Source organism: Phyllopteryx taeniolatus, chromosome 5, assembly GCF_024500385.1.
Source record: "Phyllopteryx taeniolatus isolate TA_2022b chromosome 5, UOR_Ptae_1.2, whole genome shotgun sequence".
Lineage (NCBI taxonomy): Eukaryota > Metazoa > Chordata > Actinopteri > Syngnathiformes > Syngnathidae > Phyllopteryx > Phyllopteryx taeniolatus.
In genome coordinates this window covers 2,506,810-2,525,483 of record NC_084506.1, presented here as the reverse complement: position 1 = coordinate 2,525,483, position 18,674 = coordinate 2,506,810, and the positions used below count along the sequence as shown (strand labels likewise).

General features: G+C 42.2%; 2 protein-coding genes across 6 annotated transcripts in view; one reads left to right on the top strand and one right to left on the bottom strand.

Annotated features, from left to right (window-relative positions):
* Nucleotides 1–1,124, bottom strand: part of LOC133478387 (coiled-coil domain-containing protein 73-like) — a 32,654-nt gene extending 31,530 nt beyond the window's left edge. For all 4 annotated transcript variants that reach the window (XM_061774410.1, XM_061774411.1, XM_061774412.1 and 1 more), the window contains exon 1: nucleotides 1,024–1,124. The gene's annotated coding sequence lies outside the window, so the exon portion shown is untranslated. The remainder of the gene's footprint in view (nucleotides 1–1,023) is intronic.
* LOC133478388 (DEP domain-containing protein 7-like) lies at nucleotides 1,013–18,343 on the top strand. Of its 2 annotated transcripts, XM_061774415.1 has the most exons (12): nucleotides 1,013–1,172; nucleotides 1,364–1,549; nucleotides 2,970–3,111; nucleotides 3,193–3,288; nucleotides 3,366–3,556; nucleotides 5,306–5,507; nucleotides 5,605–5,745; nucleotides 5,866–6,008; nucleotides 6,160–6,302; nucleotides 16,772–16,897; nucleotides 17,412–17,487; nucleotides 17,836–18,343. In XM_061774415.1, the coding sequence occupies exons 1-12, from the start codon at nucleotides 1,106–1,108 to the stop codon at nucleotides 18,033–18,035; spliced, it is 1,713 nt and encodes a 570-aa protein (XP_061630399.1). In that variant the 5' UTR covers nucleotides 1,013–1,105; the 3' UTR covers nucleotides 18,036–18,343. The 2 variants fall into 2 exon arrangements, with proteins under 2 accessions (XP_061630399.1, XP_061630400.1); XM_061774416.1 differs by lacking the exons at nucleotides 5,306–5,507; nucleotides 5,605–5,745 and having other exon boundaries at nucleotides 5,865–6,008.
* Nucleotides 18,344–18,674: the final 331 nt, after the last annotated feature.

Sequence of the window (18,674 nt, the reverse complement as noted above, 5' to 3'; positions counted from 1 at the left end):
TCCCACTTCAGCCATAAACAATGCATGACATATGTTGCCCTATTCATTCTTTACCTCTATCTGTCTTTATTAATCATACTGAAGTTCTAAAATATGTGGAAAATACTGCAGCAAGACTTAAGTGTAAATTGACTGCTATAAGAAACTATATTTTATTTAATTGGTTTTGTATTGTATAATTTTAATCATACTTTTTATTAGCACCATCATAGAATGTTAAAAAAATGAACCAAAAGCAGACTAACATAGTTAACTGATTTAACTAATGCATTAAGTTCAAGTTTCAATAAAGATGTTGAACTTAATTAATTATTAATTCAATGAATTTAAAGAACACTTAACAATGCAATTTAAACACTAAAACTTTACCACTGGCCAAGCTTTGCTAACCCAATGCTAATGAGTCATGCTATTGTTCGCGAGCATGACTCGTGCTCGTCTTAAATTTAAGATACTTTATCCAGTTAATTCCTCATGTAAGTCATTAGTAAGCTAATTCTTTTTCTAATTTCCAATTTGAAACACCCTCATACACATGACCTGCCTTAAACGAAGTCCATACTTTCTCAAAGTCTTGGGTGACAAGGCTGCCGTACGGGTATGTTTGTTTTCCAAATGTCATGCTGTCATGTCCCAAATAACTAAATACATACATGCATACATACATACATACATAAACACGCCTCTAGGCTGGTAAACGTGTAAATGTTGTACCTTTTATTACTTGGCTAACTTTAGAGTTTGTTTATTTTTGTGAGGGTCCAGAAAATGGATGGCGGCAGGATAATATAAATATTTCATTAATTCAAGTTCCTTGGGGGCCTCAAATGTAGCCTTTGCTAAAATAGCAACAGTCTTGCCAACATTACGTTATTTTGGCCATTGTGCTTTGAGTTTGCGAACACGTTGAGTTTGTAAGCACCAGTCAAGTGGCAGACAACATGATGAGTTCACTGTCTTGGGCTCTAGCGGCATCTAGTGGTTTCATTCAATAATTCCCCCCCAAAAAAGACATTTGCTTACCCGAACGGCGTTGATTGCTTTCTCCTAGCCACCTGTTGTCAACTGGCGTTGTTTCCCAGACTCAGCCACGAAGTTTGGAAACATGGCCTCAATTAAGGAACGAGCTGCAGCGTTGAATCTTGATGAGAAACTCCGTACTCGTCCACAAGGTACGGTTATACTTAAACCTTTCGGTGGCGTGGAAATGTGTTGTTTCTGTTTAATTCTTTTCCTTCATTCGTTGTCCTCCATGCCCTGTGACCTGCCTTAACACTGTTTTTGACATTTTTCATTGAGTGGAAGACAGTGGTCGACAGTGATGGGCAATGGTGTTGTGACGTCTTTGTTGTATTTCTCCTAGTTCGTGGGTTTGTTGTGAAGGGAGCGCAGTCGCCTTCTTTGGGAAGCAGCCTCATCTCCCACCTCAGGTCTGCTTTGAAAGTAAGGCGGCTTCGTGTCTACCTTAAGTCCCACAATGACTGCTTCCTGGGCTCTGAGGCTGTGGATGTTGTGGCAGAGTACATAAGCAGCGACAAGGCCTTTGAGGGTGAGGGTGCTGCCCTGTTGTGCTTGGCAATCCTTAATTGTCCATGGAATAGTACGCTCTCAGTCCTCTCTAGTAAGACAATTCAGTGCAAATGCCCTTATGTTTATTAAACAGCTTTTCAGATTTGCTGTACGTTCCCCCCCGGTCTTTATATTTGACGAGAGATTTTGTTTTAATTCTAACACAAAGTTCGAGCTCCCAGACTCAGCAGCATGTCTTATAAAGTTAAATGAAAACTTAAATGAATATCCCCCTCAGGTTTTCTAGAGTAATTTCAAATAATTGAATCAGAATCAGAATCATCTTTATTTGCAAAGTATGTCCAAAAAACACACAAGGAATTTGTCTCCGGTAGTTGGAGCCGCTCTAGTACGACAACAGACAGTCAATTGACAGAGAACACTTTTGAGACATAGACATTGACAAAAAACAGTCACAGAGCAATAAAGGGTTGCTAGTTATCTGGTAATGCCGGTACTTTTTTTTTTTTGACAATTGTGCAAAAAGATGCAGAGTCCTCTAGCACTTAGAGCAGTTCGAAAGACTGATATTGCAACAGTCCGGTGCAATGACCATTGTGCAAAGGGCGCCGAGACTTCAAGCGAGTAGTGCGATAATCTGGGATGATGTTGATTGTGCAAATGTTGCAGATACTCCTCAACCAGTGTGCAAATAGAGCAGATGCTACTCTGGCATGAGTGGCCAGTATTGGTCAACAACAGATATGCAAATAGTGCAGCATGGCGAGACTACTACAGTGAGTGCACGAGTAATATATAATTGGCCTCACAGAAATGTGGCGACAAACGCAAGTCAAAAAATTGCCAGCATGTTGTAATGGAATTGTAGGTTAGCTGTTTAGGAAGTTGATTGCAAGAGGGAAGAAGCTCTTGGAATGTCTGCTAGTTCTAGTTTGCATTGATCAGTAGCGCCTACCTGAGGGAACCTCAGGAACCTACCTGAAATGTTCATTATTCACTTATCTGTGTTTTAAGTTAAAACAGAGAGTGCACGGAGTTCCTGGCATCGGCAGCATAAAGTTAACTGTAAATTAATAGTACTGTGAACTTTACACACTTTTAAATTTAAAAAAAAAACAAATCCTAATATGCGTTTAAATGCCAAATATCAGCCCAGCTGATAATCGGTCTATCCCGAACTAGCAGTACTAGTAGCACACAGTTATCAACTGCCTAATATTATCAAGTACTTATAATTGCGCACCTAGTCATTCTATTCATACACTGGATATTTTTACTAGTGAAGACAAAGAGTGTACTAGTACATGGACAATTCAGTGCACTAGTAGGATAACATAAACGGCTTCCATTAGTTGTAAGCATTACATACAACGCATACCAATTAGAGTACATCTTAACCAGCACCAAACAAATCCAAGTCTTTTTCTTAAATACCCAAGGAGCCACAGCATGCCGGGACAAAGTGGTGAATGTGTGCCAATCTCTGCTGGACTGTAATGTGTTTGAGGCAGTAGGAACTAAAGTGTTTGGCAAAAACAAGAAGCAGACTGAGTTTCAGGATAGTAAGAGTGCTCTTTACAGGTTAGTCCAATTAGCGCTACATGCAGTTCACCAAAAAAGTTTTTCAAGCTCTATGTGGATATTGTATAATTGTGTCTTCAGGTTTGTTCATGAGCATATTCCCTCAGTGGAAGACTTGGAGAAAGATGTGCTTGTGAACAGTATCCAGAAACTCTTCTCTTGTTCTCCCTCAGAAAGGTACAAGATCAACTTAAACATCCACAGAGTTCATTTCATGTTGTGTGAATGCCTCATTGCTGTTTTTGCTTTTGCAGGGAAGCTGAGCAGATGTATCCTTCTGGGCCAAAATGTCTGATGCCCACGCCTGTAAAATTCTCCCAGACATCCACTAAAGTTCCCCAGTTAGACAGTCCTGTCAGTGCCAGTTTGCCACTGGAGACCAGAGTGGAGAATTTGAGTCTGAGTCCCAACAGAGTGCAGACCCATTCTGTTTTACCACAGTCGGGTAAGAAGTTTAGAAGCACATTTAGAAGCTACGTCAGTGGTCGTGATTGTTACGATATTCAATTGTTCTAGGCCTGTCACGATAACACATTTTTAGGACGACATATTTTCCCCAAAACTATCATGATAAACGATATCCTTATTTATTTCAGAGGCATACAAAGGCGAGCTCTTTACCTGTCAATCAAGCACGTTTGCTGGAGCCAACTCCTGGCTGAATGTGTGGCGCTGAGGTTATGCTTAAAAACATTTAACAGTTCCTGTGTGTGTGTGTGTGTGTGTGTGTGTGTGTGTGTGTGTGTGTGTTTGGAAACTAACACACGCAACAACTCTGAGCGAGGTCCTGACGCTGTTTATTTCCTTACCTCATTAGCTCGCGGGCTAGCGAACATGATAAACAGTTACCTTCCCCTTAAGTGTGTCTCTTGTGTGATATACGTTGAACATGGAGCAAGGCTGTGGAGTAGTGGACTGAGCGGTCTGCCGGCGTTCCAGAACCCCACTAGTGCAATGTGGTGCCCCCTCTCCATAAACAATTTACATAAGCTTACAAAAAAAGTCAAATGGCAATAGTTTGTAACATTGACTTTAGTTTATAAGATAACATGCCACACAATTTAAAATATAAAATAGAACATTGTCATTTCATTACTGTATTGCTACTGCCAAATAAATAATGCGAGCAACTTGCTGTTGCAACATCTAATGGGACAAACCAAAAGAAACAATAATTTTCTCTTTCTTCCCATTCCTTCTTTTTCTTCTTCTTTATGTTCTGGACAGTTTTGGTCGTTTCAACGTTTCCAGAGTTCTCAAGTGTCAAAAAATTTACCCTTACCCCAACAGAGAGCAAGCAGTATAGCAGAGCCAGAAGTGTTGTGTTGCACCTAGCTCTTTTAATTCAAAGGGGCTTTAAATGCATCGCTTTGCAGATTGTGGGGAAAATAGGGGGAGGAAGAGAGAGCCTTGAGGTGGGCTAATTTCAAAGTCCTGTACATTGTTCACCTTGCTCCTCTTTTTTTTTAAATCAATTTCATTCTCGTTTCATTTTAATATAACGGTATAGGTGAATTCTCCCCCCCCCCCCTCCCTCAAAAAGAAAAAATAAATACATTTCACCCCGATTTTTGGCGCCCCTTTGAAGCTGCGGCGCCCTTACCATTTTCTAACCCCACCCTATGGGTCCTTGCACTAGCGGTTATTGACACAGCCTTCAAACCTGCCGTAGGCTCGCCATGCGTTGGCTTACGACAGTATTGACAAGTTATCGAGTCCAGAAAAACTATCGTGTCCATTTTATTTATCGAATAAGTCGATATAGTAATTATCCTGACAGACCTATTATTGGCATTATTATTATCTAATCAAATTCAGCAAAAAAAAAAAAAACCTAGTATAAACCTCCACATAACTACAAACAAGACCTGTGATCTGCCACAGTTTTTTGGTGGTGATGTACTCGCACATACTTGGTCTTAACACACGTGCATGTCTTCTGTTTACTTTTTGTTCATTTCCATTGTTTGAACAAAGTTTTTCGTTTAAAAAAGCGCAGAAAAAAAATCGAAGAAAAAACACTTTGCAACACTGTTTTTAATGCTCCAAAACAATATTTGTATGCGATCACCATTTGTATGTCTTCAGTTTATTTAAAAAAAAAAAAAAAAAAGTTAAATAGCATCCAAGTAATGCTGAGAGAAGAGTGTTATCCATATATGTACGCTAGAAATATGTTCTGCTCACCCCACAGTGGTAGATGAGGTGTGGCAGGAACAAACCCTCCTCAGGTTATTAAACCTTGTGGAGCTCCCCCTGTTGGAGGGAGTGCTTCAGATCAACCACATCTCTTCCTGCTCAGCTCCATCACAAACTATGACTCACAATAACCCTGACCTGATCAACAGCAGCAACCACCTTGACAGACAGATCCTGAAGGCCTTCAGGGATTCTCAGTACGTTTTGTGTCCCTCAAACGTATATTAAAGATGAAATGGGGAAGGATGAACTAGATGGAACTTGTTACAAATAAATTTCATTTTCATCATGCAGACACGATGAGTGGCTTTGTGCAGCCCTGGACTGTCTTGACTTCCTCCCTGACCAACCAGTAGTGAAGCTGAGCCGAGAGCTGCCTCTCTTGTTCCCTCAAGATAAGCAGAGCCCTGAGCAAGCTGATGGCAAAACACCAGGGAAGTGCTAGCACGAGAAGCAACTGACTGCAGGGTGTTTGCTGTTGGTGTTTCTATGTATTATGCATGATATTCGTATTAGGTTGTATACACAGTAATGGTTTTACTGTCTGGCTCCAGGTAATAAATGCCTCTCTCAAAGTGGCACAGCTCATTGTAAACTGCTTCTATATGGGACATTGGTGAGACACTACAACACAGATAGACCTCCACTACTTCCTGAACGAATGACTGATGTATATTCCGCAATAACTGAACTGCTTGGTAGGGACTTGTGTAAACACAAGAATACCATCAAACATGAAGCATGCATCATATTTCTTAAGTCATTATGTTGGTTAAAAGCTGTATTGATGTCAGTCAATCCCCTTCCTGTATGGCTTCATCTTTCTTTTACCCTTTTGTCCATTTCCAGTGGATGCAAAATTGGGCATAGCACTTGAAGCACTCCAGCTATGCTTGAAGCTGCTGCCACCAAGCACCAGAGAGGAGCTATGTCGAATCCTTACATTTATGACAGTGGCTGCTGATGTGCAAGAGATAAAACTGGACAAGGAGGTGATTATTAATACTTTGTAGTACAGAGAACTAGCCAGACTGGTTTTCTATTCGCAAATTTACTTTTACATTTTTACTGTGGAACCTATCTTCAGCAAAATTTTGGAAAACTCACCTTTTCCCGTTTTTGTGCTCGTTCTGGAAAGCCCCAAAAATACCACATGATGGCACCAAAGCCCTGGATAATAGTTAAATAGAAATTGGTCAGTGTTGAAGTGATACATCTAGATTGTCGACTGTTGTTAAGAACTTTGTATGCCCGGGAGAAGTCAAGGCACCATACAGGCACACTTTGTCTGTAAGCCATTTATTCATTTATTTTTAAAGGTCATTTCATAAGATTAGTTTCAAATGTTAGTTTGTGGTAAATTTATGGTTTAAACTATTAATATAGGTAATCCTGAAAATGCAGCCCTATGTGGGGCACAAAGCGAGTGCAAACTGTAGGTCGGTCCCATCCATCCATCCATCCATTTTCTGAGCCGCTTCTCCTCACTAGGGTCGCGGGCATGCTGGAGCCTATCCCAGCTGTCATCGGGCAGGAGGCGGGGTACACCCTGAACTGGTTGCCAGCCAATCGCAGGGCACATAGAAACAAACAACCATTCGCACTCACAGTCATGCCTACGGGCAATTTAGAGTCTCCAATTAATGCATGTTTTTGGGATGTGGGAGGAAACCGGAGTGCCCGGAGAAAACCCACGCAGGCACGGGGAGAACATGCAAACTCCACACAGGCGGGGACAGGGATTGAACCCTGCACCTCAGAACTGTGAGGCTGATGCTCTAACCAGTCGGCCACCGTGCCGCCAGGTCGGTCCCAAACACGGATAAATGCAGAGAGTTGCGTCAGAAAGGGCTGTATAATGTGATTATACAGCCCCACAAGTAGGATGTGACCTAGAGGAAGGAGCAAGATGAAGTAGTTCTGAGCATCCCAGACAGAGCGAGTCGCGATTGGTGCAGATTGTAATGGACATGTATGTGACGGAAACGGGTGATGAAGTAGTAATGGGTAAGTATGGCATCCAGGAAAGAAACTTGTAGGGACAGATGGTGGTAGACTTTGCAAAAAGGATGCAATTGGCTGTAGTGAACACCTTTTCCAGAAGAGGCAGAAACATAAAGTGACCTACAAGAGTGGAGGTAAAAGCACACAGGTGAATTACATCTTGTGCAGCTGATGTAATCTGGAGGAGGTTACTTACTGTAAGGTAATGGTAGGGGAGAGTGTGGCTAGACAGCAAAGGATGGTGGTGTGTAAGATGACTCTGTTGGTGGGGAGGAAGCTTAAGAAGACAAAGGCAGAGCAGAGAATGTGGTGGAAGCTGAGAGAGGAAGTGTTGTGCGGATTTTCGGGAAGAGGTGAGACAGGCTCCCGTTTGACAGGAGGAGCTTCCAGAAGACTGGAACACTACAGCCAAGGTGATCAGAGGGACAGGCAGGAGAGTACTTGATGTATATTCTGGCAGGAAAGGAGAGAAGGAGACTTGGTGGTGGAACCTCAAAGTACAGGAAATCATACAAGGAAAGAGGTTAGCTAAGAAGTGGGACACTGAAAGGACCGAAGAGAGGAGAAAGGAATGCATTGAGATCCGACGTAGAGCAAAGGTAGAGGTGGCAAATGCCAAACGAGGCATATTAGGACATGTATGCCAGGTTGGACACTAAAGAAGGATGTATACAGGTTGGCCAGACAGAGGGATAGAGATGGGAAGGATGTGCAGCAGGTTAGGGTGATTAAGGATAGAGATGGAAATGTGTTGACTGGTGCCAGCAGTGTGCTGGATAGATGGAAAGAATACTTTGAGGCATTGATGATTGACAAAAATGAGAGAGAAGGAAGAGTAGAAGACTCATGTACCAGGAAGTGGCAATGATTAGTAAGGGGGAAGTTAGAAAGGCATTAAAGAGGATGAAAAATGGAAAGGCGGTTGGTCCTGATGACATTCCTGTGGAAGTATGGAAGCATCTAGGAGAGGTGGCTGTGGAGTTTTGGACCAGGTTGTTCAACAGAATTCTAGTGGGTGAGAAGATGCCTGAGCAATGGAGGAAAAAGTGTTCTGGTACAAATTTTTAAGAACAAGGATGTTGTGCAGCGCTTGTGGGGACTATAGAGGAATAAAGTTCATGAGCCACACAATGAAGTTATGGGAAAGAGTAGTGGAGGCTAGACTCAGGACAGATGTATTTGCGAGCAACAGTATGGTTTCATGCCTAGAAAGAGTACCACAGATGCATTATTTGTCTTGATGTTGATGGAAAGGTACGGAGAAGGTCAGAAGGAGCTACATCGTGTCTTTGTAGATCTAAAGAAAGCCTATGATGGCGTACCCAGAAAGAGGAACTGTGGTACTGCATGCGGAGGTCTGGGTGGGAGAAAAGTATGTTAGAATAGTAGAGGACATGTATAAGGGCAGAAGAACCATGGTGACGTGTGCTGTAGGTGTGACACAGAAGTTTAAGGTGGAGGTGAGACTGCATCAGGGATCAGCCCTGAGCCCCTTCCTGTTCGCAGTGGTGATGGATAGGCTGACAGATGAGGTTAGATTGGAATCCCCGTGGACCATGTTTGCAGATGACATTGTGATATGCAGTGAAAGCAGAGAGCAAGTGGAGGCATGCACTGGAAAGGAGAGGAATGAAGATTAGTCGAAGTAAGACAGAATATATGTGCATGAATGAGAGGGATGGAGGGGGAAGAGTTGAGGCTACAGGAAGAAGAGATGGCAAGGGTGGAGGACTTCAAATACTTCGGGTCAACAGTCCAGAACAATGGTGAGTGTGGTAAGGAAGTGAAGAAATGGGTCCAAGCAGGTTGGAACGGGTGGAGGAAGGTGTCAGGTGTGTTATGTGACAGATGAGTCTCTGCTAGGATAAAGGGCAAAGTTTATAAAACAGTGGTGAGTTCAGCCATGATGTACGGATTAGAGACATTGGCACTGAAGAGACAACAGGAAGCAGAGTTGGAGGTGGCGGAAATGAAGGTTGGCTCTAGCAGTGACCAGGTTGGATAAAATTAGAAATGAGCTCATCAGAGGGACAGCCAAGGTTGGATGTTTGGGAGACAGTTAGAGAGAGCAGACTTCGATGGTTTGGAGACGTCCAGAGGAGAGAGAGTGAATATAATGGTAGAAGGCTAATGAGGATGGAGCTGCCAGGCAAGAGAGCTAGAGGAAGACCAAAGAGAAGGTCGATAGATGTCGTGAGGGAAGGAAGACATGAGGGCAGTTGGTGTTAGGAGGATGCAGGAGATAGGCTTATATGGAAAAGGATGACACGCTGTGGGGACCCCTAACTGGACAAGCTGAAAGGAAAAGAAGGTAATCCTTAAAATTTAAGGTTGCGGAGGTCTATACTTGTGTTCTTTTGCTATTCACGGCAGGGCTTGGTCTCTGTCCCCAACAAATAACAGGGTTTCATCAGATCTTTGGAGCTCTTTTTTGGCTTAATTTGTTAAAAATTTATTTTTACACGCTCTCGTACAGTGCAGATGCTTTTTTTGCATGCTGTGCATGCTTCGCTTCTGTTTACATTTTTTCTTACTGATAAGCTTGTTTTTCTTCTAAAAAAAATATAAATTAGAAGCAGCGACTCCTGGATATTTTTAAACCTGCGGAACTACTTTTTTTTGTAGATAGTTGTTGCTCGATTCCAATATTTTCTGATACCCTCTCACCATTACATGAGCGTGGCCTGCTAAATAGCACAAGCCTGCTATTAGCAACAAGAACAGCAATCAAGATGCCTCCCTTTTCCACTGAGGACTATCACAGACTGCTGCAGAGGATGTCAAACCTGTAAACGAAAATCCACCGTCTTGAAGTGTATGTGAATGTAAATGGACAGTCGGGTAATGAAACCCCTCTCAAAATGGTGAGCAGAAGTGTGATAACAGACAGCCACTTATCTCAACAAAGAGGACGGATGTGGACTGTGGAAACTGTAATGGACCATCCAGCAGTTCTCCCTGGAATTTACTGGGAGCAAAGCCCAAAGATATGGGACAACATCTAAAAGGGAGGACACAACACCAGCAGATTACCGAGGAATCCGGCTGGCCTGCGTTGCGGGCTGCTTTAACCCCGAGGGAGCAGCCGTGGACAGTCGCTACAGCGAAGGGCAAGTAAAAAGGACGCGAGTCAATGCTAAACATTGACATCAGACTTACAAATGGTTTTCTGATTTGAGCCACTTTTACAAGACCCTGGCCAAGAATGTTCATCCCCCACCACTCCTGAAAGGTATTAAACTAAATCATACAAGAAGAAAATGGCACCCCAAACATAAATAGTTGGTGATGGAGCTGTCAAGGATGTGAAACGTTTTTGCAGCGAGAACACCACCAAAGTACTGTGTTTTACCAATGACATGGTGTCTGATAGCTCTAAAAAAACATCCTGGAGATCACTAATCAGCACCCAACTGTGAAATATGTCATTATACACACAGGGTCCCTGGATGTTCTCAAGCAGCAATCAGAGGTATTGAAGCGAGATTTCATTGATCTAACAAAAGTGCAATGTTTGGATGCTGAGGTTTTTATTGGTGGACCTCTCCCATTTGTACGATTTAGGGATGAACGTTTCTCTAGGCTCAGTCAATTAAATAAGTGGCTCAAAGACGTGTGTACAGCACTATCCGTGAGTTTCATTGACAATTTCTGCATTTTTTTTTGGGAGCGCAGACATCTTTGCAAGGCAGACGGTTTCTGTCTAAATAGTTATTGGCTGCCAACATTTTTTTACTGTGTACGTCATTCAGCGGCCCAAAAAGAAAACACTGGCCTTGGTGACACGGCTGAAGGACAAAAAGATGCAGTTGTTCCCAAACAATCGGAGGAACGGGAGATTAGGCGACACAAGGTGCAAACTGATTCATCAGTGTCATCCAAACAATCGGAGGAGCGAATGACAAATGAGATGAGCCAGCACATTGAATCTCCCACACCCCACCCTCCCCCATTGGAGCAAAGCCCAACGCAAAACTCACGCTCTACTAGCCTAAATTCTCTGCTAGGTGTGACTGACAGGATGAAGACGATTGTCAATATTGGAATCCAACACATCCTCCCATCCCCCCTCGCCTGAAACCACCGTCCACTAAGATGCAAAGGGCCCCTCCTTCACCCATGAAGAACCTTATCTGCAAATCTGACTATCTGCGGGGTCTTTTCCAGAATAAGTCAGACTCCTAGGGAGATCAGGCATTTTTGTTCCCTGTAATTACAAGGGACAGAAAGTTGGTCAAAGAAACGTGGCACAAAAAAAGCAGAACTACAAACTCAGTGAGGATAAAATGTGAATCTATCAAGCCATTGTTTCCAGTTATCTCTGCGAGACAAGCTCTTTTCAATATCAGGTCACTGGGTAATAAATCAATGTTGATTAATGACATCATTACAACCTTATGATATGGACTTTTTGTTACTAAATGAAACGTGGTAAACAGAAAATAGCTGTAATACCATTTTAAATGAGGCAACACGAGCAAATTTGAATTTTATGAACAAATGTCAAATAGGGGAAAAAAGGCGGTGGTATTGGTTATTTTTAAGTCATTATTTCAGTGTAAAGAAATTATACTAGGTGATTCTAGCTCTTTTAAATCTTTTTATTTTTTTTTATTTTATTTTTTTTTTTTAAGTTAAAGGTGACCCAAAGGTTATTGTTTTAATTTATAGGCCTCCAAGATACAATAGAAAATGTATGGAGGACTTTTCAGAACTGCTGTCAGATATTTGTACTGACTAAAACTATTTCATCATAATGGGAGACTTTGACATTCATGTTGATAATAACATGGAAAAAAAATCAAAAGAACTCTGCTATACTAGAAACATTTGACCGCTCTCAACATATTAAGACTCCAACCCACACTCACGGTCACATCTTAGACCTGGTCATCTCTAAGGGTGTTGAAATTCTATCAATTGACATTAAAGATAGGGCTATTTCTGACCATTTTTGTGTATTCTTTAAATTACAGACTCTTCCAAAAGTTCAGACAACCTCTGTCTATTAAGAAAAGATACATAAATGAGAGTACCACCACTAAGTTGATGGAGACCATTGCTGTGCCACAAACTGTGAATGCTGAGACAGTTGATGAACTTTTGGATAATTTCACCTGTAAAATCTCAAATTTCATGAATGCTGTCGCTCCTATTAAAACTAAGACAATCTTGAGGTGACCAAGAACACAGTGGAGGAGCACAATGATGGTAAAGACCTCTAAATCAAAGTGAAGGAAAGCAGAACATAAGTGGAGAAAAACTAAACTCCAAATTGACTATGACCTCTACAGACAATCTTGGTAATTTTAACCAAGAGTTAGTCAGGGCTAGACGGCAACTCTTCTGAAATCATCAGTAAGAACTGCAACAATACTTCCACTCTCTTTGCTGTGGTTGACTAGCTCACAACCCCCCCGAATCAGACAGCTTCAGAACTCCTCTAACAGCAGATAAATGCAATGAATTTGCTTATTTTAGTGAAAAAATACAATCCATCAGGTTCAATATTAGCACAAATCAGAAAAATGATAAAATTATACTACATCTGAAGCCACCCAGGAAAAACTCTATTACCATGTGAGAATTTGATAGTTGACCAAAAAACTGTAGTGAAAATCGTACAGCAGCTGAAACCATCAACGAGCTGTCTTGACTCAATACCATCTGACTTTTTCAAAGATATTGCGAAGTCTGTGCTAGCTGATTTGCAGCAAATAATCAATTGCTCACTTCAGTCAGGCGAGTTTCCTAAAGGTCTTAAAGTAGCTGCCATTAAGCCTCTGCTAAAAATAAAATAAAAAATAGAACGCTGGACCCTTCCATGTTAGCAAGCTATAGACCCATCTCAAATCTCCCTTTCATAGCAAAGATTGTTTAGAAAGTTATTTTTAACCAACTCAGCAATTTCTTGAACTTAAATGGACTTTTTGATAAATTTCAATCAGGGTTCCGAACTCATCACAGTACAGAATCTGCTCTTATCAACGTGCTAAATGATACACGGTTCAATACTGACTCGGGAAAGGTGTAAATTCTGGTCTTGTTGGACCTCAGTGTAGCTTTTGATACAGTAGATCATAATATACTGCTGAACAGGTTGGAAATGTGGACTAAAGGGAACAGTCCTTAAATGTTTCAGGTCCTACCTGGTGGAAAGGAGTTATTTTGTAACCAGTGGAAGTGTTCAATCTCATCAAATGGCAATGACCTATGGGGTCCCTCAAGGGCCAGTTCTTGGACCCCTCCTGTTCAGCTTGTATATGCTTCTTCAGAACTTTAATTTTGACTATCATAGCTATGCAGATGACACACAGTTACATCGAGCAGTGTCTCCAGATGACTACAGTTCAATTGAGGTGTTGTGTCACTGTCTAAAACAGATAAATATCTGGATGAGCCAAAATTTTATTCAATTAAACCACAACAAAACAGAGATAATTGTTTTGGGCAGTAAAGAAAAGAGGATTGCTGTTAGTAAATACCTGGAATCACTCTCTTTAAAAACAAAAGACCAAGTCCGAAACCAGGTGTTCTGATAGATTCCGACCTGACTTTCAACAGTCATATCAAATCAATTACTAAAACTGCCTTCTACCATCTGAAAAACATATCCAGAGTGAAGGCTTGTATGTGTCAAGCAGACCAGGAGAAGCTAATCCATGCTTTTATCTCAAGTAGACTTGACTATTGTAATGGTCTTCTGACTGGACTCCCTAAAAAGAGCATTAAACAGCTGCAGCTCATTCAGAATTCTGACCAGAACAGAGAGGTCAGAGCATATTACGCCAATCCTAACGTATTTACACTGGCTCCCAGTCAGCTTTAGAATAGATTTTAAAGACCTGCTACTGGTCTATAAATCACAAAACTGTTTAGGTCCTGAATATTAACCCAAATCGACAGACTGCGGTCAAATAGTGGAGCACAGAGTCCAAAGCAAACATGGTGAAGCAGCATTTAGCTAACACAAATGGAATAGGTTGCCAACAGAAGTGACGTCAGCCCCAAGTGTGGATGTTTTTAAGTCCAGGTTAAAAACTTTTTCTTCCCCCCCATGCTTTTTAGAGCATTTCCACTTTTAAATATTTCTTGCACTGTACGCTGTTTTAATTGTATTTTTTTTTTTCTCTTCGTTTTAAATGTTTATAAGCTGTTTTTTTCTTTGTTTATAAATGCTTTTAATCATGTAAAGCACATTGACTTACATTGTGTATGAAATGTGCTATGTAAATAAATTTGCTTTGCTTTACATTGATTTATCCATCCATCCATCCATCCATCCATTTTGTACCACTTATCCGAGGTCGGGTCGTGGGGGCAGTAGCTTTAGCAGGGACGCCCAGACTTCCCTCTCCCCAGCCACTTCATCCAGTTCTTCCGGGGGGATCCCGAGGCCTTCCCAGGCCAGCTGAAAGACGTACTCTCTCCAGTGTGTCCTGAGTCGTCCCCGGGGTCTCCTCCCGGTGGGACGTGCCCGGAACACCTCACCGGGGAGGCGTCCGGGAGGAATCTGAATCAGATGCCCGAGCCACCTCATCTGGCTCCTCTTGATGTGGAGGAGCAGCGGCTCGACTCTGAGATCCTCCCGGATGACTGAGCTTCTCACCCTATCTCTAAGGGAGAGCCCAGGAACCCTGCGGAGGAAACTAATTTCGGCCCCTTGTATCCAGGATCTTGTTCTTTCGGTCACGACCCACAGCTCGTGACCATAGGTGAGGGTAGGAACGTAGATCGACCGGTAAATCGAGAGCTTCGCCTTTCGGCTTAGCTCCTTCTTTACCACAATGAACCGATACAAAGTCTGCATCACTGCAGACGCTGCACCGATCCGCCTGTCAATCGCCCGTTCCATTCTTCCCTCACTCGTGAACAAGACCTCAAGATACTTGCTCTCATCCCTGACCTGGAGAGGGCACGCCACCCTTTTCCGACTGAGAACCATGGTCTCAGATTTGGAGGTGCTGATTCCCCACTATACACTGTGTTGAGGGTGCACTACTTCCCTCTCCTGAGACGCCGGACGGCGGACCAGAATTTCCTCGAAGCCATCCGGAAGTCTCTCTCCATGGCCTCACCGAACTCCTCCCATACCCGGGTTTTTGCTTCAGGGACCACCAAAGCTGCATTCTGCTTGGCCAGCCGGTACCCATCAGCTGCCTCAGGAGTCCCATAGGCCAAAAAGGCCCGATACCACTCCTTCAACTTGACGGCATCCCTCACTTTTGGTGTGCACCAATGGGTTCGGGGATTGCCGCCACGACAGGCATCGACCACCTTACGGCCACATATCCGGTCGGCCGCCTCAGCAATGGAGGCGCGGAACATGGTCCACTCGGACTTGATGTTCCCCGCCTCCCCCGGAACGTGAGCAAAGTTCTGTCTGAGGTGGGAGTTTAAACTCCTTAAGAAAGGGGATTCTGCAAGACGTTCCCAGCAGACCCTCACAATACGTTTGGGACCTGCCACGTCGGACCAGCATCTTCCCCCACTATCGGAGCCAACTCACCACCAGGTGGTGATCAGTTGACAGCTCCGCCCCTCTCTTAACCCGAGTGTCCAAGACAAGCAGCCGCAAGTCCGATGACATGACCACAAAGTCGATCATCGAACTGCGACCTAGGGTGTCCACCCTTATGCTTGAACATGGTGTTCGTTATGGACAATCCGTAATGAGCACAGAAGTCTAATAACAGAACACGGCTCGGGTTCTGATCGGGGGGGCCGTTCCTCCCAATCAAGCCCTAACAGGTCTCCCTGTCATTGCCCACGTGAGCATTGAAGTCCCCTAGCAGAACGATGGAGTCCCCAGCGGGAGCGCTCTCCAGCACCCCCTCCAAGGACTCTAAAAAGTGTGGGTACTCAGAACTGCTGTTTGGTGCATAGGCACAAACAACAGTCAGGACCTGTCCCCCCAACCCGAAGGCGGAGGGAGGCTACCCTCTCGTCCACCGGGGTGAACCCCAACGTACATGTCCCGAGCTGGGGGGCAATAAGTATACCCACACCTGCTCGGCTGCAAGGGGCAGTTACATAAACACACCAAAACAAAGGGCGAGGTATAGATGGAGTTGTAGTAAGTGGGTCTTGAATTTGTGGGGAAATTTTTTTTTTTGAGGGATGAGCTCTTAATCTGCATTAATGGATATTATGGTAAATGTAAACTCTTCTTAAAATGTAATGTTCAATTGGCAGATTGTACCACTATTTAGGTGTTGATTTTGTTCAGTCTTTGTGTTTTGTCTTTCGGTAAAGTGTGATAAATGTGCAAAAGAATCAGAAATCAGCACTGTATGGGGTAAAAAATATAATTATGAAGGCAACAATCACTACTGCACTTTTAATTTACCCAAACTGCCACTGATTAAACAGTCGGTGGCTTTTTTTTCCTCAGAGTTCAGTTTCAGGAAGATGCATGATAATGGCCCCTGTAATATGAATGATGTGTTACATGTAGATGGAGAACAAACTTGCAGTGAAGAGGTCTTTTTCCAGGGCTATCCTGAACAGTAAGGCTCTGCCAAAAGAGAGAGAAGATCTTATGGTCGTCTTCATGCTCAGCAACATCAAGGAAATCTTTAAGGTAAGCGTCATAATACATGTATGCATTTTCACTAAAATGGACACAAATTAACATTATGGCTCAAATTTGGGTCAGACATTTAGAATATTTTATGAAATCATGCAAATGTTTAAATTGCAACTCCCAATTGTAAAGAAGACTTTTGGTCAACAGATTTCATAGATGACTCTGAATTCCAGAAGCAGGTTTAGTTTGTCAGTCTTAACCCGTTAATCTGTGAAATTGGCATGACATTTCTTTTTTGGTGTGAGGTAAGTGTTTGAGATTTACAAATGCTGTCGCTTAAATTTTAAAATGTATTTTAATTTTATAAGACAGGCACACTATGATCCAGTCGTAGTTTACAAAAAAAGAAAAGTGAAGTTATGAAATTCTAAAATACACTCTCTGTTTGAGAATGTCACTGGAAACAATACATGGTTTGTATTGAAAGGTCAGTCTGTTAATATCTTGTCAGAAAGATATTATCTGGTGCGGACCATTTATCAACAGAGTTTTTTTGTTTTTGCTCCAGATACCTGGAGGCCTGCACAAAGGTGTGAGCGACAAGCTGACTGGCCTTGTTCAGGGGAAACAGCCCGATGTCACTGGTGAGTGCCTGTTTTGAATGGGAAAGCATTGCAAAGAAAACACCTTGACAATTGCAGATCAACATAGCACTGTCCGGCAAATACTGTAACATAGAGAGAAGAATAGATTAGGTATATAATTTCAAACTGATTTAATTTGACCATAGCACTTTTTTGTCTGGAAAAGAACCAATTTTGTAAATAGTCATAGTCACATTGTATGTAATACTGTATTTGTTAGATATGAAATGCTCAGAAACCACACAAAATCATTTAGTTGTTCCTTCTGTACATTACAGTGAAAAGCTATTTTATGCATATGGGATTGAAGGGTGGGGGGAAAAAAACCAAAAATGTTTTTTTTTGTAGGCTGTCAGGTTTCCAGCAGGACTTACATTGACACTACCAAGACCACAACTGATCAGGAACTCTGGTCTTTGCTTCACATCATTCACCTGGACACAAAGATCTCGCCCAAGGAGCGAAAGCACCGATTTAGGCAATTTTACCAAGCCCATCCAGAGATATTCAATAATTACTTTGGTGAATCTGCTGTTAATATGCTGTAGGTTTGTGCATTGGCAATTTGTTGTTTACATCTAATGGTGAAACGTAAAAGTTTAGCCAACAGGCTTAAAAAGGAAAAAAATAAAAAATAAGTGATATGACAGTTATTCATATATCTGGAGCGTGCTTATATTTGTCAATGGTCGATAATGTTTCTGTTGGAATGGACTAAAATTAAATCAGGAATATAGCTGTTTAATCTGATTTTGTTTGTTTTTTTGAAGACGTGGTGGTTTGAAAATAGCACTTTAGCCAACTGTATTTAGGATGCATTCCCTAAATTGTGAGTCAAATAAAAGATTTAAACCCCTCTGCTGTACATAATTGTTTTTTTTTTGTTTTTGTTTTTTTTGCTGCCTCATTGCGGATTGTAGTACTTCATAACCCACCACGTTTATAACGTAGAAACAAGTAAGCGACGTTACGACATGTCTGTAACAAATTTCTAAATTTCAAATCAATTACTAAAACTGCCTTCTACCATCTGAAAAACATATCCAGAGTGAAGGCTTGCATGTGTCAAACAGACCAGGAGAAGCTAATCCATGCTTTTATCTCAAGTAGACTTGACTATTGTAATGGTCTTCTGACTGGACTCTCTAAAAAGAGCATTAAACAGCTGCAGCTCATTCAGAATTCTG